This window comes from Eumetopias jubatus, unplaced genomic scaffold, assembly GCF_037043125.1.
Source record: "Eumetopias jubatus isolate StellerSeaLion01/CBP00866 unplaced genomic scaffold, mEumJub1_p1.0 scaffold_4, whole genome shotgun sequence".
Classification (NCBI taxonomy): Eukaryota; Metazoa; Chordata; class Mammalia; order Carnivora; family Otariidae; genus Eumetopias; species Eumetopias jubatus.
Window position 1 is genome coordinate 49,556,176 of NW_028274810.1, and position 25,703 is coordinate 49,581,878.

The 25,703-nt window shown below is 33.8% G+C and overlaps 1 protein-coding gene across 1 annotated transcript in view; it reads left to right on the forward strand.

Moving 5' to 3' along the window:
• Positions 1-25,703, forward strand: part of LRRC40 (leucine rich repeat containing 40) — a 54,143-nt gene that overhangs the window by 22,532 nt on the left and 5,908 nt on the right. The window contains exons 6-13 of the mRNA XM_028102539.2: positions 3,187-3,329; positions 4,757-4,929; positions 6,718-6,805; positions 6,923-6,968; positions 12,166-12,271; positions 15,319-15,426; positions 18,119-18,229; positions 25,289-25,366. Of these exons, the coding sequence (XP_027958340.1) occupies positions 3,187-3,329; positions 4,757-4,929; positions 6,718-6,805; positions 6,923-6,968; positions 12,166-12,271; positions 15,319-15,426; positions 18,119-18,229; positions 25,289-25,366 (853 nt within the window). The remainder of the gene's footprint in view (positions 1-3,186; positions 3,330-4,756; positions 4,930-6,717; positions 6,806-6,922; positions 6,969-12,165; positions 12,272-15,318; positions 15,427-18,118; positions 18,230-25,288; positions 25,367-25,703) is intronic.

The following is a 25,703-nucleotide window of genomic DNA, read 5'->3' on the forward strand; positions in this document are numbered from 1 at the left end:
ACTTGTGGTTATGTTATAGCTGTAGCCTCCTTGTGGTCCATAAGTAATGATGCCAGGAGATAGTCTAGTTTTGCCCAAATGGTCAATCTTTTTTTTTTTTTAAAGGTTAAAATAATGATTCTATTGGAGTTTACCATATCACCATCATATTTAACATATTCTAGAACTAACATTAAGGGATAAAGAAATTGAAGGCACATTTTAGTACCTTTTAAATAATTATACTTAATTATCTTAGAATTCTTGATTTAGAGGGCAAAATCATTATAGTGATTTTTTTTGTTTAAAAGTAAACTATTATTATTACTTGGCTGATGAACATACTGTGTGTCAGCTGTACACTATTTACCTTATCTAGTCTTTTCTGCTAATCAGATATAAGCCCTCTTCATTTTTTTAAACCTCCATCTTGTGGAAGTTATAGGACTGATTTTATATAGTTGATTACAAATCATTTTGAGATAAATTTGTAAAATTGTGCTGTTTTACTTATATTAGTAGTCATTTGTCATTTGTAATAGGAATACATAAGTTAAATCTTCCATAAATCCAGTTGATATTTTAGGGGAGCCTTTACTTGGGACACCGGTAATTAAGACTTTGCTTATCTTTGCCATTTTTCAATAAAGGTATTAAAAAGTAGAGCTAAACATAAAATACATTATCTTAATATATAAGAAGCTTGGATTTTTTTTTTCATCAGTTGGGTGAACATATCTTGAGAGATGGGAAAAGAGGGAAATCAGTAGAAAAATACTTTGAATTTATAGCAGTATAAATATACTATATATTTATATATATAAATATACTATATAATTAATGATCAGATGCTTTCTTCCTTTAGCTATGACATTGATACTTTTAAACTATCACCAATAGGACATTTAGTTGTTATTTCACTATTAAGGACTGGACGCCAAGAACAACATCTAACATTTGTGTGGTTCTTTATAACTCAAATGCTTTTACATATATTGTTTTGCCATCACAAAGTTGTGATGTTAGGAGGGTGTAAGTTAGGGGGATGAATATTTTTTACATTTTAAAGATTCATAAACCTCGCTTAGAAATTATGTTATATAGGGACGCCTGGGTGGCTCAGTCATTAAGCGTCTGCCTTCATCTTGGGTCATGATCCCAGGGTCCTGGGATCGAGCCCCGCATCGGGCTCCCTGCTCAGTGGGGAGCCTGCTTCTCCCTCTCCCACTCCCCCTGCTTGTGTTCCCTCTCTCGCTGTGTCTCTCTCTGTCAAATAAATAAAATCTTAAAAAAAGAAAAAGAAATTATGTGTTATAGAGCCAAGGCTTGAATCACAACAGTTCTATAAGGCTTGAATCCTCTTAACTCCATCCCCATTGCTCTTTCCACTATGCACTGCTTATATTATCAGTGCTCTTAAATGCAAACAGTTGTGAAACTATAGTGTCTAACTTTTAAAACAAACTTTTCTTTATAGAATTTACTGGACTTGAGCTGAATCACATTGTGACATTTTTTATTTTTTTATTATTATGTTTAAAGATTATATTTATTTATTTATTTGAGAGCGAGAGAGAGAGCACAAACAGGGGGAAAGGGAGAGGCAGAGGGAGAAACAGACTCCCCGCTGATCTGGGAGCCTGATGAGGGGCTCAATCCCAGGACCCTGGGATCATGACCTGAGCCGAAAGCAGACACTTAATGGACTGAGCCACCCAGGCTCCAGTTGTGACATTTTTAAAAATGCTCTAGTCAAGTAATACATAAATTATTATAGTATTTGTTGAAAGTAGTACCATTACATTTGTTTTGAAAGCAGTTAGCATCTTTAAATACTAAAAGAAGCAGTCTAAGGCAATATCAACTCAAGTCTTGCATTATGTTAAAATTGATAGGCTCAAAGTATAGCAAAAAAGTTGTAAAGTGTTTATCACCTATTCGAACTAGAGGGTTGAGAGTGAATTATGGAAAATATGGTGGCCATTGTAAGTAGAAGAATCTGTGATATGTATTAGGGAGAAAGCTGCTTATTGAATTCCTAAGGGAAGGAAGACCTTTACTTTTTTCCATTTTTGTTTTCTTATATGCCTTTTTAAGAAAGATAGATCCAGGAGGTAAGAGAGATGCTGCGAGTAAGAACATCCTTCTTGAGCTATAGTATGCATTCTTGTCCATAGTGTTAGCTAAGATGTTAGAGAAAGCATGTAATTTAAACAAAAATAAGAAAAGAAAAGAAAGAAGACAGAGGGAGAAAGAAGCAGTATGGATAGATGGAAGAATAGGGGGACAAGCATAGAAATCCAAGGCTTTTTGACAGAAAGTCAACTTGCCAAATTTAAATACATGTGTCTAAGCTACTACTAGCCAGTTATTTGACATCCATTCATACAGCTAGTATGCATGCATGTATGTCTTTAACCACCTTAAACTTTTTCTTTTGAAAGATATATAATTACTGGGGCGCCTTTGTGGCTCAGTTGGTTGAGCGGCTGACTCTTGATTTCGGCTTAGGTCATGATGTCAGGGTTGTGAGATCAAGCACTGGGTCAGGCTCCATGCTCACTGTGGAATCTGCTTGAGATTCTCTTTCTCCCTCTCTCTCTGCCCCTCCCCCTGCTCTCTCTCTCTCTAAATAAATAAAATCTTAAAAAAAAATAAAGATGTATAATAACTGAGGGAAATAATATAGTCTGTAGTTTGTATATTTTAGAATACTTTAACAGAGTACTGGAGTATTTTGTTTTTTACCATTACAAAGATAACTTGGACCATTATTAAACATCATTTTTTTTAAAGATTTTATTTATTTATGAGAGAGAGAGAGTAAGAGAGAGAGCCCAAGAGGGGTAGGGTCAGAGGGAGAAGCAGACTCCCTGCTGAGCAGGGAGCCCGATATGGGACTCGATCCCTGGACTCCGGGATCATGACCTGAGCCGAAAGCAGTCGCTTAACCAACTGAGCCACCCAGGTGCCCTAAACATCATTTTTAATGTTGTATCTCTTTAATTATAATTAATAAAAGCAATCTCAGTTTATGTTTATTTCATTCAGTGGTATTCTAGTATTCTTTATTATTATAGCAGTATATAGTGGCATGGGTTTGTAATTCATGATGATGTACACATTTTTTGAATGTATATACAATTATAGATCAATATTTTTCTCTTTATTAAAATATTTTTGTTTTTCACTTACTATGTATTATAGGATTAAAGCATTTGGATTGTAATTCAAATCTCTTGGAAGCTGTACCCCCTGAATTGGCTAACATGGAGTCACTAGAATTGCTTTATTTGAGGAGGAATAAATTACGTTTTCTACCAGAATTTCCTTCTTGTAGATTATTAAAGGTAATATTTAGATGATTATTAAACTATGTATTTTCCAAAGTTAATTATGAAAATGAAATTTTTAATCTTGTTTTACATTGGGAATATGTATTATTTATAATTGCAATGTTTTTCCTATATTTTTCAGAATTTTAGTCTATGTTAATGGTATTGTTAGCAGTAGATTTTTTTAAGAAGCTTGTAAATTTTTTTTAAAGATTTTATTTACTTATTTGAGAGAGAGAGAAGAAACAGTGGGGAGGGGCAGAGGGAGAGAGAGAGAGAAAGAGAGAGAGAGAGAAACAGATTCCCTGCTGAGCAAGGAGCCTGATGCCGAGCTCGATCCCAGGACTCTGGGATCATGATCTGAATTGAAGACAGATGCTTAACTGACTGAGCCACCCAGGCGCCCAGCAGTAGATTTTTTTTTTAAAGAAATAATTAACTTAAATATAGGAATTTGTACATTTCATCTGGAGAGTAGTATATAACTGGAGAGGTAGATAATGAGGCTAACATAGTAAGGTGGAGTCATACTGTAGGACACCTGGAGTACTAGGAAGGAATATGTATCTAATTCTGTAAGTTGCCACTGCTCATGTTTACCTGATCATAATTGGGTCTGTTTAAAATTAATTACTTTCTTTTGGTTTTAAGTATATAGCATTAACATTGTCTTTTAAATTTGCCATGCTTTGTTTTCCTTCATGTATACTTTTATGTGTTAGAGTTAAAAGAGCTTCTCTTAAACAGAATGGTGGCAGTGATAAAAGGAACTGAAAAAGTTATTTAAAGATCAGTTGTACATCTGATAATTATAGATTCTGTTAATGGGAAATCACTATATTTAATAATCACTAATGAAGAGTGTTTGGGTGGCTCAGTTGGGTAAGTGTCTGACTCTTGGTTTCTGCTCAGGTTATGATCTCAGGGTTGTGAGATGGAGCCCTGTGTAGGGCTCCCCACAGAGCATTGAGTCTCCTGGAGATTGTTTTTCTCTTTCCCTCTGCCTCTGACCTGCTCACTTGCACGCTCTCTCTCTCTCTCTCTCAAATAAATAAATAACAACAAACTGATTATAACTTTTTATGCTCATTCCAACTTATTTTTAAACTTTACGTTTTTTATCAGCATCGTTCTTGGATTTGTATTTTTATTAATTCTATAAATGTAACTACTAAATCATTTCTGTGCTTTAGTTTGTAAACTTTGAACTTTCTGCCAGATTATATCTTTAATTATTTTTAAATTATCAGAAAATCCTTGAAAATGTTCTGTTTTTACCATTTTTAGCTTAATTGTAATTGAAAACTTAAGCACCTTAGTAATTAGAAACTTACGTTTTTTCCATGTATTTTTCAGTGATTTGAAATTAAGATTTCAATTTTATTTTTATTATCTAATATAAAATGAATACAGAAATACATGATTCATCTTTGGTTTTGTAGGAATTACATGTAGGTGAAAACCAGATTGAAATATTAGGGCCAGAACATCTTAAGCATCTGAATTCTATCCTTGTGCTAGACCTGCGGGATAATAAGTTAAAATCTGTTCCAGATGAAATTACACTACTACAGTCTTTGGAAAGGCTTGACCTAAGCAACAATGATATTAGTAGGTAAGTTTAAAGATCAAAGGAATAAGAAATCATACCTGCATTTGCTTATAATTCATAAGTTAATAAGTAAATAAGGTTTGTAAAAAAACATGTAGAGATCTTTTTTCTCAATTGAATTCACTAAACATTTATTGAACAAGTATCATATGCATACTTACAAAGAATGGTTAGATTTGGTCCTTGGCAGCAAGCTTAAAATACTGATAGAATCAGATATCTTTATAAGTTTCTAATCCACTTAGAACATAAACTAAGAAGTCAGGATTTTTATCTGTTTTGTTCACTGCTCTATCTCTAACTCGTAGATCAGTGTCTGGGTATTTAGAAGGTACCTGATAAATATTTGTTGAATTTATTAAATGAATGTAAAGCCATGGGAGAGATATAAAATGCTTTGAGGACTTAAAGGAAATAGAGGTATCAGCAATTTATTGAGAGGAATCAGGGCAGATTTTGTAGAAGAAAAAACGTTTTTATGTTTTTTATTTATTTTTTTAGATTTATTTATATTTTTTTTGACACAGAGAGAGTGAGAGATCACAAGTAAGCAGAGCAGCAGGCAGAAGGAGAGGGGAGGGAGAAGCAGGCTCCCTGCTGACAAGAGAGCCTGATGTGGGGCTCAATCCCAGAACCCTAGGATCATGACCTGAGCCGAAGGCAGACGCCCAACTGACTGAGCCACCCGGCACTCCAGAAAAAATGTTTTTAGATGATCATTAGGACTGGGACTAGGGTGAGGCAAGTTAAGTGCCTAGAGCACGGAATTTAAGAGCACACTCACCTTCAGGGTCATGCCTCACTCTGGTCCCACCATATGATCTTTAAAGGATGACCATGAGTTGCAAGTGCCCATGTACGGTGGTCAGAATGATTCACTTGGTGGGGCAAAACTGCACAAAGAAAACCTTGAAAGTTCAGGAAATTGTAGGGGTATATTGAGAGAACAAGGAATCAAGTTGACCTGGTAAATAGGGTACAATTAGAGAGATTGTAAGAATTTAGGGCTTGAAGGTAAATTGAGGCCATATAGAATAGGTCATTTATGCCTGTGAAGAGTAAGTTTCATTCGTTAAGAGATGGGGAGCTACTGAAAGATTAAGAACAGAAGCAGTTTGATTTTAATCTCATTAAAAAATATGTACCTGGGTGGCTCAGTCGTTAAGCGTCTGCCTTCGGCTCAGGTCATGATCCCAGGGTCCTGGGATCGAGCCCCACGTCGGGCTCCCTGCTCTGCAGAGAGCCTGCTTCTCCCTCTCCCACTCCCCCTGCTCGTGTTCCTTCTCGCACTGTGTCTGTCAAATAAATAAAATCTTTAATAAAAAAAAATAGAAAAAAAATAAATTGGTATTATAGGTTGATCACAGTAGTTTTGGGATAGGAGTGTTTTTGTACTAATAAATAACCTAAATAATATTAGGTTATTAGGGAAGAATTTCATTTGCTTACTTGAAGGAAAAAAATCAAAACATTTAGTATCCTTGAGTATGGCTATCTTGAATCATTGATTCATTCAAATTTACTTTCTACAATTTTTACTTAGCAAATGTTTTGTAGCTCACATTTTTTTTTTTTAGCAATCACAATATGAGAATTTCAAAACAAATCTGTTTTTTTTTAACATGTTCAGCATTTCAAAGGGAGATACTTTAGGCCTATGTTACCTGAGGTCTCTTTGACACTATTATATGATACATAGTTTGTCATATGTTGTTAGTTTTATAGTCAACTATTGGTTGAATTATACTTACTCTTCATGTTTTCCCTGAAATCAGTTTAATCTTTTTGTAGTCTACCCTGTTCATTGGGAAAACTTCATTTGAAATTTCTGGCACTAGAAGGAAATCCTTTGAGAACTATACGAAGAGAAATTATAAATGTAAGCATATTTAGAATTCAGTTCTGGTTTTTAAATTTGAAATTCAAACATGCATGTTAATCTATGAAACTGCAAGGTATATCTTGGTGAATATGTGTCTTCTCTCCACCTTTTCAGAAAGGAACCCAAGAAGTCTTAAAATATCTGCGAAGCAAGATTAAAGGTGCTTTTCTATTTTTTCCTATATTTTGAAGGATAATATGAAAGGCGGTGAAGTGCTAACAGTACATAAATTTACATGTATTTTGGGTGTAAATAATTAGAGGAAATGGTCCCTGGCAGGTGTGGTTCTAATTCTGAATCCATATAGGTCATAAATATGCTGAAGTTATAAAAACATCCTTAAATTCACAATAATAATATTTTATCCTTAATTTCTTTGATTTTTGTTAGTGTATCAAATGGAAAATATAAGATTCAGTAAGCATCTTAGTGCTTTAACTTTGATAAAAAGAGCAAAACTTGACTTTTATGGTATAGTATATGAATGCTATTGACTGGGAAGTATATTAATAGTTATTTGAATATCTGCTTCATGCATAGTTGTGCTAAGTTCTGACAAGTATAAAGATAAAACACATTTTTCAGGATATGTTAATTTAGCATGAACATGTACCAAAAGAGAAAATGATACTATACATTTAATTTTTAATGCTTCACTAAAATTGTACTATATCCCAATTTTTATTTTATCTATATCATTGTAGAATACACTAGAGTATTAAAAAAAATTCAGCTATACTAGTGTATTGCTGTGTAACAAACACTCTACAACTAAGTGGCTAAATACAGCAACTGTTAATTTAGCTCATGACTCTGTTGGTTATGCACAGCCTAAACCTAGCACCATATTGCCAGTCAATGTATGTTAAATGAATAAGATAATTATATTGTTCAGCAATTTTCATTTTCCACCTTGACCTTCAAATAAATTAATGTAATTTTCTAAGACTCTTAGTTCCTGCCAATCAAGGAGTTTCCTTTCTTTTCCAGGTATACTTTCTCCTCCAGAAAAATTTAATTATTATGCTATGAGTCAGTTAGAGGTCATATCAGAATAATCAAAAAAAAATTTAAAAAGACTTAATTTTTTTAGAGTAGTTTTAGGTTTACAACGAAATTGAGAGTAAGGTACAGATATTTCCCATATATCCTCTGGCCCCACACATGCATAGCCTCCCCCATTTATCAAAATCATTTACCTGAATGGTACATTTTTTTACCGAGGATGAGCCTGCATTGACACATCATAATGGTGTAGTATATTCTATGGATTTGGACAACTGATATATATTCCCCATTGTAATATCATACAAAGTATTTTCATTGCCCTAAAAATCTGTGATCTGTCTATTTATCCTGTTATCCCCTCAATCACCCCATATCTGGCAACCATTAATTTTTTTGTTTCCATAGTTTTGCCTTTTCCAGAATGTCATGTAATTGGAATCTTTCAGATTGACTTCTTTCATTTTGTAGTACACATTTAAGTGTCCTCCATGCTTTTCATGGCCTGATAGTTCATTTTTTTTTTTAGCACTGAATAACCTATTGTCTGGATGTACTACAGTTTATTTATTCACCCTACTAAAGCATATGTTGGTTGCTTCCAAGTATTGGCAGTTATGAATAAATCTCTTCTTTTTTGCATGTGGATTTCCTGATGTTTCGGCACCATTTGTGGAAAAGACCATCTTTACTACATTGTATTTATTGCCTTTGTTCCTTTGTCAAAGATGAGTTGACTGTATTTATGAAGGTCTATTTATGGGCTCTCTGTTCTGTTCTATTGATCTATTTGTTCTTTTGTCAGCTTCACACTGTCTCAGTTACAGTAGCTTTATAGTAAGTCTTCAAGTTGGATAGTGCCAGTCTTCCAGCTTTGTTTTTCTCCAAGTCAATATTGTGTTGGCCGTTTTGAGTCTTTTGCTGCTTTATATATATTTTAGAGTCAGTTTGTCACTATCCACAAAATAATTTGCTGGGATTTTGATTGAGATTGCATTGAATCTATAGATCAAGTAGGGAAGAAGGGACATCTTGACATTATTGAGACCTTTTATCTGTGAGTATGGACTGTCCATTTATTTAGTTATTTGATTTCATTCATCAGAGTTTTCTAGTTTTCCTCATAGAGTTCTTATACATATTTTGTCATATTTATATATAAGTATTTCATTTGGGGGATGCTAATATAATTAGTATTGTGTTTTTAATTTCAGATTCTACTTATTGATATAAAGGAAAGCAATTTACTTTTATATATTAACCTTGTATCCTGCAACCTTACTATAATCACTTAATAGTTTCAAGTTTTTCTTGTCACATCTTTTAGATTTTCTACCTATGATCATGTCATCTGTGAACAAAGACTATTTTGTGTCCTCCTTCCCATTTACATACTTTTTATTTCATTTCCTTACTGTATTGCATTAACAAGGACATTTCAGTATGATGTTCAGAAGGAGTGGTGGTGGTGAGAGGGGGCATCCTTACCTTGTGCCTAACCTTAGGGGGAAAGCTTCAAGTTTCTCACTGTTAAGTATGATGTGAGTGGTAGGTTTTTTGTAGATACTTTTCATTAAGTTGAGACAGTTCCCCTCTATTCCTAGTTTACTGAGAGTTTTTATCATAAAGGAGTGTTAGTGTTTGTTTATGCATCTATTGATACGACCATATAAGTTTTCTTTTTTTTTTAGCCTGTTGATGTGAAACATTACATTGATTTTTGAATGCTGAACTAGACTTAAATACCTGGGTTGAATCCCACTTAGTCACAGTGTATAATTTTTAAAATACTTTTTAATATTCAACTTGCTACTATTTTGTTGAGGAATTTTTCATGTATGTTTGTGAGAGATCCTTTGCCCAATTTTTAATTTTTTTAATCTTTTTATCTTTATGCATTCTGGATAAAAATGTCTTGTTGGATACATGATTTGCAAGTATTTTCTAGTCCTTTGTGGGTTTGTTTTTTCATTTCTTGGTGGGGTCCTTTGAAATACAAAAGGTTTTTTTTATCTTAATTTTGATGAAGTCAATTTATTTATTTTTTCCTTTTGTTTTTTGCTTACGCTTTTGGTTTCATGTCTAAAAATCCTTTGCAAAAACCTGTTTTATGAAAATTCTTTCCTATATTTTCTTCTATGAGTTTTATACTTTTGCTCTTACATTTAAGTACTTGGTCCATTTTGAGTTGATTTTTATATATGGTATAAGATAAGGATCCAATTTAATTCTTCTGCATGTGGCTATCCAGTTTCCTTCCACCATTTCCTGAAAATGCTATTCTTTCCTTATTGAGTGGTGTTGTCATTTTTGTTGAAAATCATTTGACCAGAAGAAATACAGGTTTCAATCTGAACTCTCAATTTTATTCCGTTGATCTGTATGTCTATCCTGTGCCAGTACCACAGTCTCTTGATTACCATTGATTTGTAGTAAGTTTTGAAATTGGGAAGGGTAAATCCTTTATTCTTTTTTCTCAGTCTTGTTTTAGCTATTGTGCGTTTCTTGCAATCCCACATGAATTTTAGAATCAGTTTGTTGAATTCTACAAAGAAGTCAGCTGGGATTCTGATAGGGATTACATTGAATCTGTAGATCAATTTAAGGAATATTGCCATCTTAGGTTTTTTAACTAAAAAGTCAGTAAATATACATGGTAAAAAAAATTTCAACCAATATGCAAGGATATATAATGAAAAGAAAGTCTATCTCTAGTATAGTCTCCTCCCAAGGGATAATGGGCTCCCTCTTTACATCCTTCTTGATGCTGATTTTTTTATTATGATGATGATGTTATGTTAATCACCATACATTACATCATTAGTTTTTGATGTAGTGTTCCATGATTCATTGTTTGCATATAACACCCAGTGCTCCATCCAGAACGTGCCCTCTTTAATACCCATCACCAGGCTAACCCATCCCCCCACGCCCCTCCCTTCTAGAACCCTCAGTTTGTTTCTCGGAGTCCATAGTCTCTCATGGTTTGTCTCCCCCTCCGATTTCCCCCTCTTCATTCTTCCCCTCCTGCTATCTGCATCATCGTCATCATCATCCTCTTCTTCTTCTTCAAGATATAATGTGGTTATTAAAGGTAGCTCTTTGGAAAGTGTTGAGAATACTCATCTCAGTATGTTGTCATGCTAGTATACATGTATATTTAAAAAATAATGCTGGGTTTTGTTGCTGGTTTCATGTTGCCTATCTGCTGATGTAATTTGGCAGTATATATTACATATTCTTTAAAATGACATAACCAAAATGCTAGGGTACTTCTAAATACCAAAGCATTTACTTAATACTAACAAATATTTTGATGTCTTTTATTTCTATTTGATACTGTCTTTTATTCTGTGCTTCTTCTATGAACAAAATATTAATATATTTGCATAAGAAATACTAGCTTAATGATATTGATTAGTGAATAATTGATGAGCTCCATGCAAGAGAAATATACTTCATAGTATTCAACAAATGTTCATTAAATGCCTGCTGGGCTGAAGCAAGATCAGAGATGCTACTAATTGTTTTATGTTCTTTTGGTATGCCTTATGCTCTTAACATATGATGAATGCTAGGACTATTTCATTTTTTTCACATTGTTGAAAATTAATAGTCTTATTTTACTTCTGTCTGGATGGCTTGAAATCTCTTTTGCCAGTAAGTCACAAGCCATTTCTTTCTGATGTGTATGATTTATGTTTGTTTTGTTCTTTATACCATATGATGGCGGTGTTAAAACAGTCTTTGTAAACTAGTGAGGGAGTTAATTGTGTGTGAGTGTGTAAGTATGCATTTATGTTAGGAATTTCTATGAAAATAAAGTCTTGCATATGCTGAAAAAAAACCTCTTAACATGAATAATGTATCAAAAGCTTACTCAATTATGTAAATCCCCCAGTTTCAAGTGATCAAGGATAATCAGTTTCCATATGTCCTAACTCAGGAGATAGGTGTATGCCTATTTGGTAGACATTTGTGGGAAATAATATTTTTCCTTTGTTAACAAATTCTAATAGACCATATTATTTTTCTTAAGAGGAAGGATTAGTGTCATTGTTTCTTCTGAGAGATTGTAGTTATTCTTTGAAGTTTCTTTCCTACTCCCACATTTTCTTGGTAAGATTTATTAAAAGATTTTAAAGCCATATTATAATAATTTTTTCTATTTTCTATTAATTAAATGTTAAATTATAGATCTAGATTTGAGTTACTAGAAATAAAGTATATGATTAAAGACATTCTTACCAATAATATCTAGAAATCATGTATACCATTTTTATATATATACAAGAATTTAAAAATGACTTTATAGTATATATATTGGTTTCATATAACTTTTCTCTTGCCAGATGATGGACCTAGCCAAAGTGATTCTGTTGAGACTGCCATGACACTACCAAGTGAATCCAGAGTCAATGTACATGCTATCATCACATTAAAAATATTAGACTATAGGTATGTAATTTTCTTAAACACTGCAGGACATATAGGAAACTTTGAGAAATAATCCTTCAGATAAAAGGAAAGTTGGTGAGGAAGAATTCATCAGAGTGTATTAGTACTTGGAGGATTAGCAATTGCAAAAACAGTGATGAAATAAAAGCATATTAAAAGTACAGTGAACTTAAATACAATTCCTTCAGTGAGTTGTATTTATTATGCTTAAGAGATAGATGTTTGTTAATATTGACATTTTTATAATAACATTTTATATTATAAAATAAGAGTGAGAGTATTGTTTGGTAATAAAATTTTCTGACTCAGTAACCAGCATCAAGAGAGGATTTTATATTGGAGAGTCTCTACTAGTAAATAAGAAATTAGTATCATTTAGTTAATGAAGACCTTAAGCAGGCAAAGCTTGAGAGGTTGTACCCCATTAATACATCTAAGCCAAATAATATGCCATAATAGTATTATGCTCTAGTACATATGTATTAAACCTGGAACAATTGGAATATTGGTATATAAATTGAGATAAAAGCCTAAAAATGTTTATATTATGGGAGTGTATTTAATTGGGGAAAGAAGATACCTATGAAAAGGTTGTTAAGTGGTCTTTCAGTACTATCTAGGCAACAGTGATAAATTAACCCATACTGTCAAGGCTCCTACAGTGATTAGTTTATGTCTGGATATCATCTAATGAAAATACAAAAGGATACAGACTGAAGTTCAAGTCAGGTGACTAGAGTTAATCAGTTATCTAACAGTAAGCATCAGTGTCTGGCCTGTTTTCCTTAATGTGTCTGTAGGAACCACCTCAGAGGTCAGGATACAGTTTCTTTTTCAGATCTGTTGTCATTCACATTGTTTCCACCTCTAGTCTGACACTCTTTGGTGTATGTAGAAATGCCTACTCTAAGCCAACTTCATCCTTTGACACTGTAACATAAGGTAGTACTCTTCCATATTTATATTTGTATCCCTCTTTTCTCACAATAGATGGCAGCTTAGCATGTCTTCTCTTCCACATAATATACCCATTTATTCAGTAGACATTCTTAGAACCTACTAGGTTTCAAATCTTATGGTAGGTGTCATAATACACTGAATGATGATGAGACAAACTTGATTCCTGCCTTAGAATTTTTTTTTCTCTGCCTTCATTCATTCCCTCAACCCTGAATGGATATGATTTATTGAGTCCCTATTCTATGCTGGGCACTATACTAGGTATTTTACATATGCTGTTGCTTTTAATCTTCCAAACAATCTATAATTTTATTTGAGATAACCATTCCCACTTTTTAAAGTCACAGATATCACAAGTGTTATAAAGATAGCACTGAATTCAGATCATACATCTTACATTGTTTTGATTCTAAATTTATTGAAATTTATTTTCCTCAGATTTTAATTGAAAAAGAATATTCCATTTAAAATATAAATGAATTCCTTGGGGCGCCTGGGTGGCTCAGTTGGTTAAGCATCTGCCTTTGGCTCAGGTCATGATCCCAGGGTCCTAGGATCAAGCCCCACGTCGGGTTCCCTGCTCAGCGGGGAGCCTATTTCTCCCTCTCCCTCTGTCTGCCTCTCTGCCTACTTGTGCTCTCTCTCTCTCTGTCAAATAAATAAAATCTTTAAAAATAAATAAATAAATAATAAAATATAAATGAATTCCCAGTATCAAGGCATAAATGCTATCAACTAAATTTTTTTAAAAGAGTGTGAATCTTCAATGTTTGATTACAATAAATCAGTTCCCCATGATTTGAGCATTTCTGATTGAAAAGATAAAAATGCTACATTTGCACAAGAGAAAATACAGCCGTACAACAGAGGTAGAAGGCATACAAACTGAATTTAGGCTGTCTTTACCTATCTGTATTACAATGTCTTTCTTACAGATTCCTCTATATTGGACATTATATGTAATAATTGTTTTCTTTTTAATAAAGTCGTTAATTTGGCATTCCATCAACAATATTTTTAAGTGGATGATGGATTAAGCATTGAAAATTGTAAAAGAAGAACGTGGGGACAAATGGCTAATTATAACACAACAAATTGTTAAATCTGCAAATGTCAGAGTACTACTATACTTTCATTTAAGATTAAATGTATACTTTATTGAAAATCTTATTGAAAAGGAAATTTATTTAAATTTATATTTGCAAAATATCTGGCCCACATAACAATGAATAACTCTTCAGATTCTAATTTCACAGAACTGAGGTTAAGAGAAAGTGAATTTTAAAAAGGTCCTTAATGGTAAAAACAGGAATAGTTCAGTCTAAGGCCACTCCCCTGTCTACCTTGTCACATGCTAAAGGAGAGAGAAATTGGCTTAGGTTATGAGAAACAGTTTAGTATAATGTTGAACTTTTATTTTTTTAATTTGTATTCATTTTTTTAAAGATTTTATTAATTTGACAGAGAGACAGCACAAGCAGGGGGAGTGCAGAGGGAGAGGGAGAAGCAGGCTGCCTGCTGAGCAGAGAGCCCAATCTGAGGCTCCATCCCAGGACCCTGAGATCGTGACCTGAGCCGAAGGCAGGCACTTAACCAACAGCCACCCAGGCACCCCTGTGTTGAACTTTTAAAAATGATTGTTCCCTTGCAGTTAACTATATAGCTACATAAAGTTGGCAGATAATCCCTGTTAGAAAAGGGATGACAACAGTTTTAAAATGATAGATTTAGTTCTATTCTGAGGTAGAGGAATCCACTTACAATTACTATCATTTAATATGATTTCTAAACATCTTAGATTCTGAAGATATATCTGGTTTTATTCACACTGAGTATGTGAGTGCTCAGAAGGTATAGTACAATGTATTGTGATATGTTATGTTGTCTGAATTCTTAATGGTTAATATTTTGTGAGTTCGTAGGTTTTTGTGGCATTATTTGCAGAACTTCAAAGTGTTCTTCATAAGCAACTGCCTTGCTGCCTTGAAAACTCATAAAATCCTTAAGGGCCTTTAAAACTGAAAAGTAATAATCATATCTTTCTGGACTACTAAGGATGATGCATTTTCAAACCATTTTTCATTTAGTGATAAACAAACAACTTTAATTCCTGATGAAGTATTTGATGCAGTAAAAAGCAACATTATCACTTCTGTTAACTTCAGTAAGAATCAGCTATGTGAAATTCCTAAAAGGTGAGAATTGTTCATGATACCATTTCTATTAAGTTGTGACTCATTCTCAGTTGTGTTTGCATCTCAGTGACAAGAATAATTATTTTTCATAGTTTTTTAATTTGAAAGCATATGTAGAAGTTTTTTCATCATTGATATTTGAGGGAGTTAGCAAAATTCACGTAAGTATTCTCTGAGACATTATCAGTTCTGAGAGGTATATACATTTTTAAAAATTTGATTTCTTTTTCTTTTACATTTTAAACATGGAAAATGGGTATTAGAATTATTAAAAGTATAAATTACTTTTTCCATGTAATGAAATATTAGCGGAAAAGTTTTAAGACACCATCCAAAGCCAGGTCCATGTGGATTAATAGGAATTTTCATTTTGGGCTTTATGTTAATGAATTGCCAGCCACTGAATTTTTCACTGATAGTAAAATCAATAAAAAAAAACAGATAATCCTGTTAATATTTTCCTCCCAGGAAAGGATTCTTTACTATCAAATATTAGAAGTCATGTGCATTGTACTTGTGCTGTTCAGTATGTCTTTGTTGATATTAGTTATAGCAAAATCTTTAGGTTATGAGAGAAAATTAGTATAATATTGAACTTTCTAAATGATTGTTATCTTGCAGTAAACTATATACCCAAAGAAAGTTGACAAATAACCTTGTCAATTAAAACAACAGTAGAGGAGACAGAATAGGGTAATGGTAAAGAACTTGGACAGTGGGAGTCAGTTGCATGTATCTATATCCCAGATCTGTGAGCTGTGTGGCTTTGGACAGGCTAACTAGCTGCTCTTAGTTTCCCTACCTATGAAGTAAAGATAATAAAGTATTATTTTTATTTTATTATTAAAATATTATCTTATTTTATAAGAATTAAATTAAATGACATAATCCAACAAAGCATTTAACCAGTGCCTAGCACTTAGTGAGCACTTAAGTACTTTAAAAAAAAAAAAAAAGGTGATGGGGAAAATAAAATGGCTTTCATCTGACCGTCAAAACGTTTTTTAGATGTTTAAAATTTTTAAACAGTCAGACAAACTTCAACTTGCTTTCTGTTTTGCAGGGCATAGTTTGGAGAATATAGATTTTTTTTTTTTAAAGATTTTATTTATTTGACAGAGACACAGCGAGAGGGGGAACACAAGCAGGGGGAGTGGGAGAGGGAGAAGCAGGCCCCCGCAGAGCAGGGAGCCCAAATATAGATCTTAAAAGTAAATTAACTTTGAGATTCCATAGCAAAAGGAGATCTAGTTCATCTCCTTCTCTCTTGTTTAAAGGGCTCTCAGGGTACTTGACAGAAGAACTGAGTAGTTAGATTTGCTGTCAGGATAAGTTTGTGTTGGGGATCCTGGATCAAAACTGGGAATGAAGATGGACACATCACCTTATTACTTAGTTCTCATTTTACCTCACAATCTGGTAATTCATATGTAAAACAGTATGGTATTCTGTTATTGCTGTTATTTCATCATATTTTTGTCAATTTAGAGGACCAAAGTAGAAAGATAGCAAGGACATACCTTGATCTAGAGAGTTTCTGAGTCATTTTCCTCTTTCTTAAATTTTTATTTCACAAGTCATACTTTTTACTATATGATTTCCTGATTGTGAAAATAATACTTATTCATAAAATTTTGGACAAAAGGAAGGGACAGATCATTTGTAGTCCCATCACTATTCTATTCATGGCACGTTTTATTTCTTTTTTTTTTTTTTTAAGATTTTACCTATTAGAGAGAGTGAGAGAAGAAAAAGCACATGAGAGGGGGGAGGGTCAGAGGGAGAAGCAGACTCCCCGCTGAGCAGGGAGCCTGATGCGGGACTCGATCCCAGGACTCCAGGATCACGACCTGAGCCGAAGGCAGTTGCTTAACCAACTGAGCCACCCAGGCGCCCATGGCACGTTTTATTTCAAACTGTTTTCCATTTAGAATTACATATACAATTTGTATCTTAACTGGTTAATTTGTCATAAGTGTTTTCCTATGTTGTAAACAATACTTTTAAAATCTATCATATACTTATAAGGTTGATTATGGCAATAAATAAACAAAACATACTGTTTCTTTAGACCGGATTTCCAGAAGAATTATCTAAAGGAGTAGGGCTCTCAATACATATATCCAAAAACTTTCCAAAAAAGTTTTATCAGTTACAGATCCAAACTCATCTTTAGCACAGCAGTTGATACTCTTTCTTTCATATAGTTTCATTTCTTGGTAAATCATTTATAACATTTCTTGTTCTTATAGTTAGTTAATAGCATGCTTTAAAATTACTAAGGTTGATTAGGCTTACTTAACAGTATTTAAGTCTTTCTCTTTAAGTCTTTGACTTAAGTTGCTTAGTCATGACACTTACCAAACTAGGAATTAACTTAATGTTTTATTGCAGTCATGATTAATATAATGATAATTTGGACAAAAAATCCTATACTTTAAAAATGTTGACATATCATAGTTAAAAAACATTGTGAAGTACTCAGATACAGAGAAAATTATATTATGCAGCCTAAAGGAAAACTACTGTTATAGAATACAAACTAATTGAAATTTTTGTGAGAGAAGTAAAAGTTACAGAAAATCTTAATTAGCAAACATAAAATAGGATTTTTCCTCCTATGCCTGCTTGTAGTTTTGAAGTTCTGACAGTGAATTCAAGAGCTAACATCTTTAAATTATTTTTGTTTCAGGATTGTGGAACTGAAAGAAATGGTTTCTGATGTCAATCTCAGTTTTAATAAGCTTTCCTTTATATCCTTGGAATTATGTATGCTTCAAAAATTGACATTTTTAGATCTCAGGTATTTATTGATGTTATTGCTTCACTTTTTTATTATAATTTGTCTTTGAGTTTTGCCTAACTTTTGCTCTTTCGCTCATATTTCCTAAGTAAGTGTGGAAATTGCTCTTTAGTTTATTAATTACATTTTAGGCCAAATCTAAAATTAAGCATTTAGGAAATATTTTAATCAAATATCTATCATTTATAGGCAGTTTATTTAAAATATTAGAAAATATTAACACATTCTTTAAATTCATGCTTAATTAAGCAAGGCTACAAATAACCCATGGAAAGTGTTTGTTTCCCATTTTTCCTTTTCTGAAAGTAAATAGCATAAAACTCTCAAAATCCTGTGCTGGCACAGCAGCTAGCATGGCTTCTCTTAAAAAGAACCTATTTCGTTTTAAAATATTATAGTAAACATTCAATGCCAGAAAGAAAGAAAAAGACCACCATGAATGGCAACAAAAGGAAAGAAACTCTTTAAGGCTCTGCAGGGGTAGTAGGAAGTTTAATTTAAATAAGTCCTAAGTTGACTTTGCCCACTGGGACTTGGTGAACTATGCCACTGGGATGAGAGATATTGTAAGTTGGATGCTGTAACATAGGTCTTGAGGTACACGGAGAGGCTAAGAGGTGGGCCACTGGTGTAGCACTACTGAGGGGAGCTGATGATGGGTATGGAAGTAGAGTAGGCTGTTCTCCAAGATGCGCATTTCCAGCCAGATGGGCATGCATGGCTGTATGATTGGGACTCCCATGAGAAAGAGTGAATGGATTACTGGTAACACTAGTAGGGATATAAGCTTGCTGTCTTTGATGTCCGAAGTTTCCATTCCACTCTTGATGCCCACTCTTGAACCTGACTGAAATTCAAATGCTGCTGCTGGAAATCTGATGTCAGTTTCTGCTGATGATTACCCACCGTGGAAGGCTGGTTTAATCTCCCAGGAGCGGATCGGCCTTTTTATTAATGGCTGGCATATAGAATCTGTGTTTGCCATATGCTTTTCGGCATTTAATCCATTCTCTAGTCCCATTGGTGGCACCACAACAGTACAAACAGCTGGTTTGGTTTCCGTGTTGGCCGAGTTCACCAGTTCTGTGTTTTGATGAGCGTCTTCCACAAAGCTGCTCTCTGCAAAGGGGGTCGTGTCCTGAAGAGTCTGATGTTGGAGAGCCATCCACAGTATCACAACCACTTTCCTGTTCTTCATCTGACATACTGTTCGGTCTCTTGCAAGGGGATGGGCTGGACTGCCCTGAGGAGCTGGTGCTCAGGGTACTGTCAGGACTACTTAATGAACACATCCGATCGATATTCAAAGTGCTCTGGCAAGCTTCACAATCCAGACTATCTTTACATTCTCTGAGTGTGCGTCTCTGCGCTGTCTCCTCCTCATCAGTGTCACTGCTAATAGTAATCAAACTCACTGCAGGGCTTGGGGACTCAGCAATGATGATGGTTTGCCGCTGTTTGTCGGAAACTGATGAGTCAGACTCCTGCCGTACAGATGTTTCACAGTAGTCTCTCGCCTCTCCTTCCCCATCTGTTACCATCCCCAACCATTCATCAGACTCCGTACAAACCAATCTTCCCACCACATTCTTACATTGCAGCATCACCTGCATATACTGGATTTCCATTGAGTCCAACAAAACTCAGCCAGTATCCATATATGTGAACACTCAAAAAGAGTATATTGAGGAAGCTCAATGATATAAACATTTGATTAAAAATAAAAACATGGTATTTAATAAATATTAGCCATGGCACAAGAAAATTATTTTTGAATCATGTAGACTTGGGTGCAATTTAAACAACTTTGAGCTTTTAAAAAAAAACTCACTTTTAATGTGTTTTGCACATTTGGTATAACTTGTCTTTGGTCATGTTATCTTCTTATGTAGTAACTCTAGACAGGTGTCTTATGGGAGCAGAAGTCCAGTTTTGCTCCTGCTATTTTTTATAAAATTGCCTTCTAACTTGTGCAAGACACATCCACATTTGGGAAGCCATTCTGTGTACAGACTTAGAGCAACAGATGCGCATATGTCAGAATTACAGCATACAAGTGAACTGTATTATCTGTGTCTTAGTGTATAAATGTTGGGTCCCTTACCTAAGAAATTGAGCTATTGTTCTTTACATTTGCATGTGTCTTTGCATGGGCAAAATGTTGCCTAGATTTTGCTCTTAAATGTTGTTCTAATAATCTCAGCTGCATTGTGAACTGTTCCCACACATACTGCCTTAAATATTTGAGGTTGTTAATGTTATTACCTATATATAAATGTTGAGGACTTAAAATTCAGATCTACTCTTTAGTTTTCTTTTGATAGAGTAATGTTCATTTTTGGTTTTGTGTGGTATGATTTCAAGTTGTACCTGTTTTTTCCTTACTAAGAGGGCAGCATGTTTGCTATAGCTGAATTCTGCTGTCTGATTTTTCAGAATGATCTAGCTTCAAGAAAAGCAAGCAGTTAGTAGTGCTTAAGAAAAATTGATTCAGGATCTAATGGATAGTTGATATCTGTCACAACACAGCATTTTATATACTGTTAAGTGAAACTGCAATACAATGTAAGTTTATTTTGGGAGTGTTTGCTGTATAATTGGATTTAATAAAATGTTTAGAGGTTCAGTAAGGATGACTTTGAGCAGGTAATGAAAGAAAATGCAAAATGCTCATTGATTCATGATGTGGTTTCATCTTAGCTTAGGCAAACCATGCAGTATTTAATAAATAGTAGCAGAATATTTACTACTGAAGCTTGAAAAGATGTGAGTTCTTTGTGTGCAATTGTTCATTTATGCATGTGAGAGGGTTTTTTTTTTTAAGTGTGGTTTTTACATTGTAGTACTTGTTTTGCTTGTTGGTGGTGTTTGCTTATTTAATACATTCCGTCTGGAACAGAAATTACATGCTTTTTCTTTCCTAGGAAGTGTGTCTTGGGTTTTTCCCTTCTTTTCTTTCTTTCTTTTTTTTTTCTTTTTTGGTGGTTGGTGGTTATGTTTAAATGAAGTTGCTTTTACAGCATCAAAGACTTAATCATCCATTTCCTATATAAAAGGTAGCTACTTTTTTGCATAGACCTCAAGTATATTGTAGTGTAGAGGTGGAATTTAAAGAAAGGTATTAAACAGGCTGTGTTTTAGCTTATGGGCAAGTAATAAATTGTATCGTTTGTCTTGAATGTATCATAGATAAGCTGCTATATAACGATTGCCACTTCAGATAGCTGTGAAATTAGGTGATTAACTAGTTGTTATTTAGCCTTCTAATTTCTGTATAAGTCTAATTACATGAAATAGAAGTTGGGGTTTTGATTTTTTACTTTGCTTTTATGTTTGGAGTGTCATTATAACTACTGTATTGTAAATGATGGAAAGTAATTGTATATGTTATTTTGGGGTGTATTATTTGCATCAGTATTTTATCTCTATTAATGTTTGTGCTCATCACTGCATATAAAAAACTTGGATGTATCAATGTAACTTAATTTTTTATTTTCATGCTGGCATTGTAGACACTTAGAAAGCTGTATCTTGCAGGCTTGACTTAACTTTTTTTCCTTAAAAATCTGGAATATAATCTTACAGCATTTACTGGAATAAACAGTACAAAGCATTTGAATGTAAAACTCTCTAAATGTTTTGGATTTACAGCATTTCTTTGATAAATGAATTGCATACCACTACTACAGCTCTAATACAGCGTTGACAATAAGCTAATAATGGATAAACTTTTCTTTACTCCATTAACACAAGCAGTGTTTTATTTAATAATCATCAATGAAATAAATGTGCCTGAAATTGAGTTTAAAAATTACAGTATTAGATCATAAAATAAAAAACCAGCTGTACATTTTTAGTCACACTGAAAATGAAGGACTTAATTTTCCCCACAAGTTTCAGTGTTTTTAGTAATCAATTCTATGCCTTTTATACATATATGTATTACACAGAAAAAAGGAGTAGCCTAAGATTAATTTAAAAGATTATTTACAGATGGCAAATTTATGGAGTCACTATTTAAGTAAACTTGCTGCCCTCCACAGCTTATTAATTTTTATTTATATGGTCCGGCAGATCACTGGTATCTGCTCACTTCTTGGAAAAGAATCAATGCTGGCAGCGGATGTTTCAGAAACACCAAGTGCAAAGGATCGATTTCTGTTTGTACAACAGGTACAAAACTGGCGCAGTTTTATATTCATTCAGGGCCATATTACTACCCTGAAATGTCGTATTTTCTGTATTTCAGTTCCAAGACTCAGACGGTCTTGTTAAATGGACAGTAAATGTTTTCATAATAGTCAAGTTTGATAAAGGCATACCCTAGTTGAGTACACTGCTCTTAACCGTTTTTAATCATGGGCTTTTTAATGTGTTTAAAAATTAAAAATGTCAAAATCCTAACTTTTAAATTCAACATATTGACAAAAGAATTTGGATTTATACCTTCTTTAAAACCATTTTACCATTTTTCTTTTGTTTTACTGCTTTCTTAAACACTGCATGACTTCCAAGTTGCATATTTGCATACTATTTTAATTTGCAAATTATTATTTTTTTTTTACCAAATACCCTGATACTTAACTTTTCTTTTCCTTCAGGGTGTTTAAATATGTTACTGTAGTAGCAAAGCCTTTTCACTTTTTCGCATCTCAGCTACTAATTTTAATCTTGGTTTGTGTTAAGTAAAAGTTAAATCATACACTGCAAGGTGTAGGAAGATTTGTTTTAATGAACCCAATGATAATAGATTTGATTACTAAGTTTGAACTGTTAACTGTTTAACAATTTTAGACTTGTGGCTTTCTTTCTTTGGTTTGTTTTTGCTTTTACTTCTATGCTACACTAGTTTGCCATGTAGCAGTTGCACTGTGCAATATTACAATAAGGACTAGGAAAAGTTTTATGGATGTAATGTCTATTACGGTTTGCGCTAGTATTTCTCTCTAGTTCTCGGTGATTTAAATGTGACCAAGCCTCTGTACTTTGTCACAAAAAGTGGGTTTTCCAGGTGACTATTTTGGTGAGTGTCAAAATAAGAATTTATGGTGTATTACTGTCAATTCACTTTGAATTAAAATATATATATTGCAGCAAAAAAGAAAAAAAAAAAAGTCCTAAGTTGAAGTGACAGGATCAGAATTGCCACGGTTCTTTGAGGGTAATAATAAATGACTCAGAGGTAGATAGTCAAGTATTTTTTTGTTTGGGCTTTAAGTCTTTATTTGTAAGCTATAGCTCTATTATCTGCACTTCCTACTCATATATAATTACTGGAGTGCTTTTCGTTTATTTAAGCTGTAGCTCCTCTTGCCCTGCTCAAGCAATAGGTAAATAACAATAAGCTAAATTGTATCTGTTTAAGGATTTATTCTGCCTATAGAGACTTTTTTTTTTTTTGGCTTATGGCATTAAAGCAAATCTAATACTCTGCTCCTATTAAATGTAGACTTGCTTCTGTTTTGGGGTGGCAATTACACTGGCAAAACAGTGTAAAACCACATTGTAGTTCAGTATTAATGGAGTAGAGAGAATGAATTCATGTACTTATTACTGCTCTCTTTATTTTGGTCCCATTCAGTGTGTGTGTGTGTGTGTGTGTGTGTGTGTGTGTGTGTGTGCGCGCGCGCGCGCGCCACTGTCTATACCTTTAGGTTTCTAATTAAGTGACTAGTGTACACTTTTATTTTTTTATTTTTATTTATTTTATTTGAGAGAGAGCGAGAGAGCACAAGTAGGGTGAGCAGCAGAGGGAGAGGGAGAAGCAGATTCCTCGCCGAGCAGGGACCCTGATGTGAGGCTCAATCCCAGGACCCTAAGATCTTGACCTGAGCCAAAGGCAGTCGCTTAACAGACAGCCACCCAGGCTCCCCTAATGTACACTTTCATATCTGATATCAGTAGGTATATAAGACTCTAGGAAAAAGATACAAACCAGCAGTAGGTTATTTGGTATAACTTAATAAAGACAATAACTGGAGAAAAGTACAGAGAAAAGAAAATATAGGTGTAGAAAGTATGACAACATATTATTAGGCTTGACTTCTGAACACAAAGAAATTTAGAGAAAATTACCCAGTTGTAATAGGTAGCCATCCAGTTAAATATAATTTTCTCACAAATATTTTCTATTATAAATAATTATATAAGCTCTAGAATCCTTCTGCCTTCCTGTTGTTAACCTTTTTTTTAACATTGTTCCCAGATCCTTCTAACAGTAAGTGAGATTCTGTTTACTGCCATGCTTCATTCTAAGATTCTTAAAAAATATATGCATTGTGTAAATTGAAATTCTAAACTTAGAGTAGAAATGGACTTGCTTAATACCTATGTAGTAGAAAGCCCTAAATTTCTAAATATATAGAATCTCATCACTTTCTTGTTTCATTTTTTTTCATAAATTTTACAGTTCTGCTTAGAGTAGAATTTCATGTCTGTATGCAAGATACATGTATTAAACACCAATCAAATATTTGTGGAATCAAATAATGTGGTATTTACAGGGCATGATCTCAAGGGCCCTATCTGTGAGAAGGATTGCTGAGATCAGTTTGAAGGAGATAAATGATTAGTTTACAGTGTTTGCCCTGTTAAATGTATTATTAAAGAGTTGGTTGCTTTATCAGTTGGTTACGTATTGATATTATTTGGATTTGGCACACTAATCAAATACCTGAGGCAGCTGACTGATTCAGAATTCTCAGGACTCAGCCTTAATGAGATCAGATCAAGGACTAACAAACCGAGCTACATAATTTTTTGTCTCATCAACACTTTATTTTTTCTTAAGATTTTATTTATTTATTTTGAGAGAGCGCGCATCAGAGAGAGAGAGCAAGAGCAGAGGGGAGGGGCAGAGGGAGAGGGAGAAGCAGACTCCCCCCTGAGCAGGGAGCCCAATGCAGGACTCAATCCCAGGACCCTGGGATCATGACCTGAGCCAAAGGCAAATGTTAAACCAACTGAGGCATCCCAGGCACCCTGATCAACCACTTTAATTATAAATTAAAGTTGTACAGATTTTCAACTTTGTAAATCATCTTTTTCTTTCCAATTTAGGAACAATTTTTTAAATTCTTTGCCTGAAGAAATGGAATCGCTGATAAGACTACAAACAATTAATCTCTCCTTTAACAGGTGAGAGACAGAGCAGACTAATCTGTGACTGAAGATTTTTATGTGGACAGTTTGTAGGTCTTAGAGAATATACCTAAAAGAGCCAAATAAAAAGGCCCCATGTGTTTACTTTATTTAAATATTCAGGTTTATTTTCACCTTATTCTACTTATAATTGAAAGTGATACTGCTTTCTTAGAATTTTCACAGCTGATTATTTAGTAGACTTTGGTTCCTTTTAACAATTTTAAGAAACTTATAGCCTAGTAGGAAGACAGATATGTAAATAAGTAATTATAATTGCTATGGTGAAAACGCAGTGCATAGGTAAAGGTGTTTCCTGAGATTGCCTGAGGGC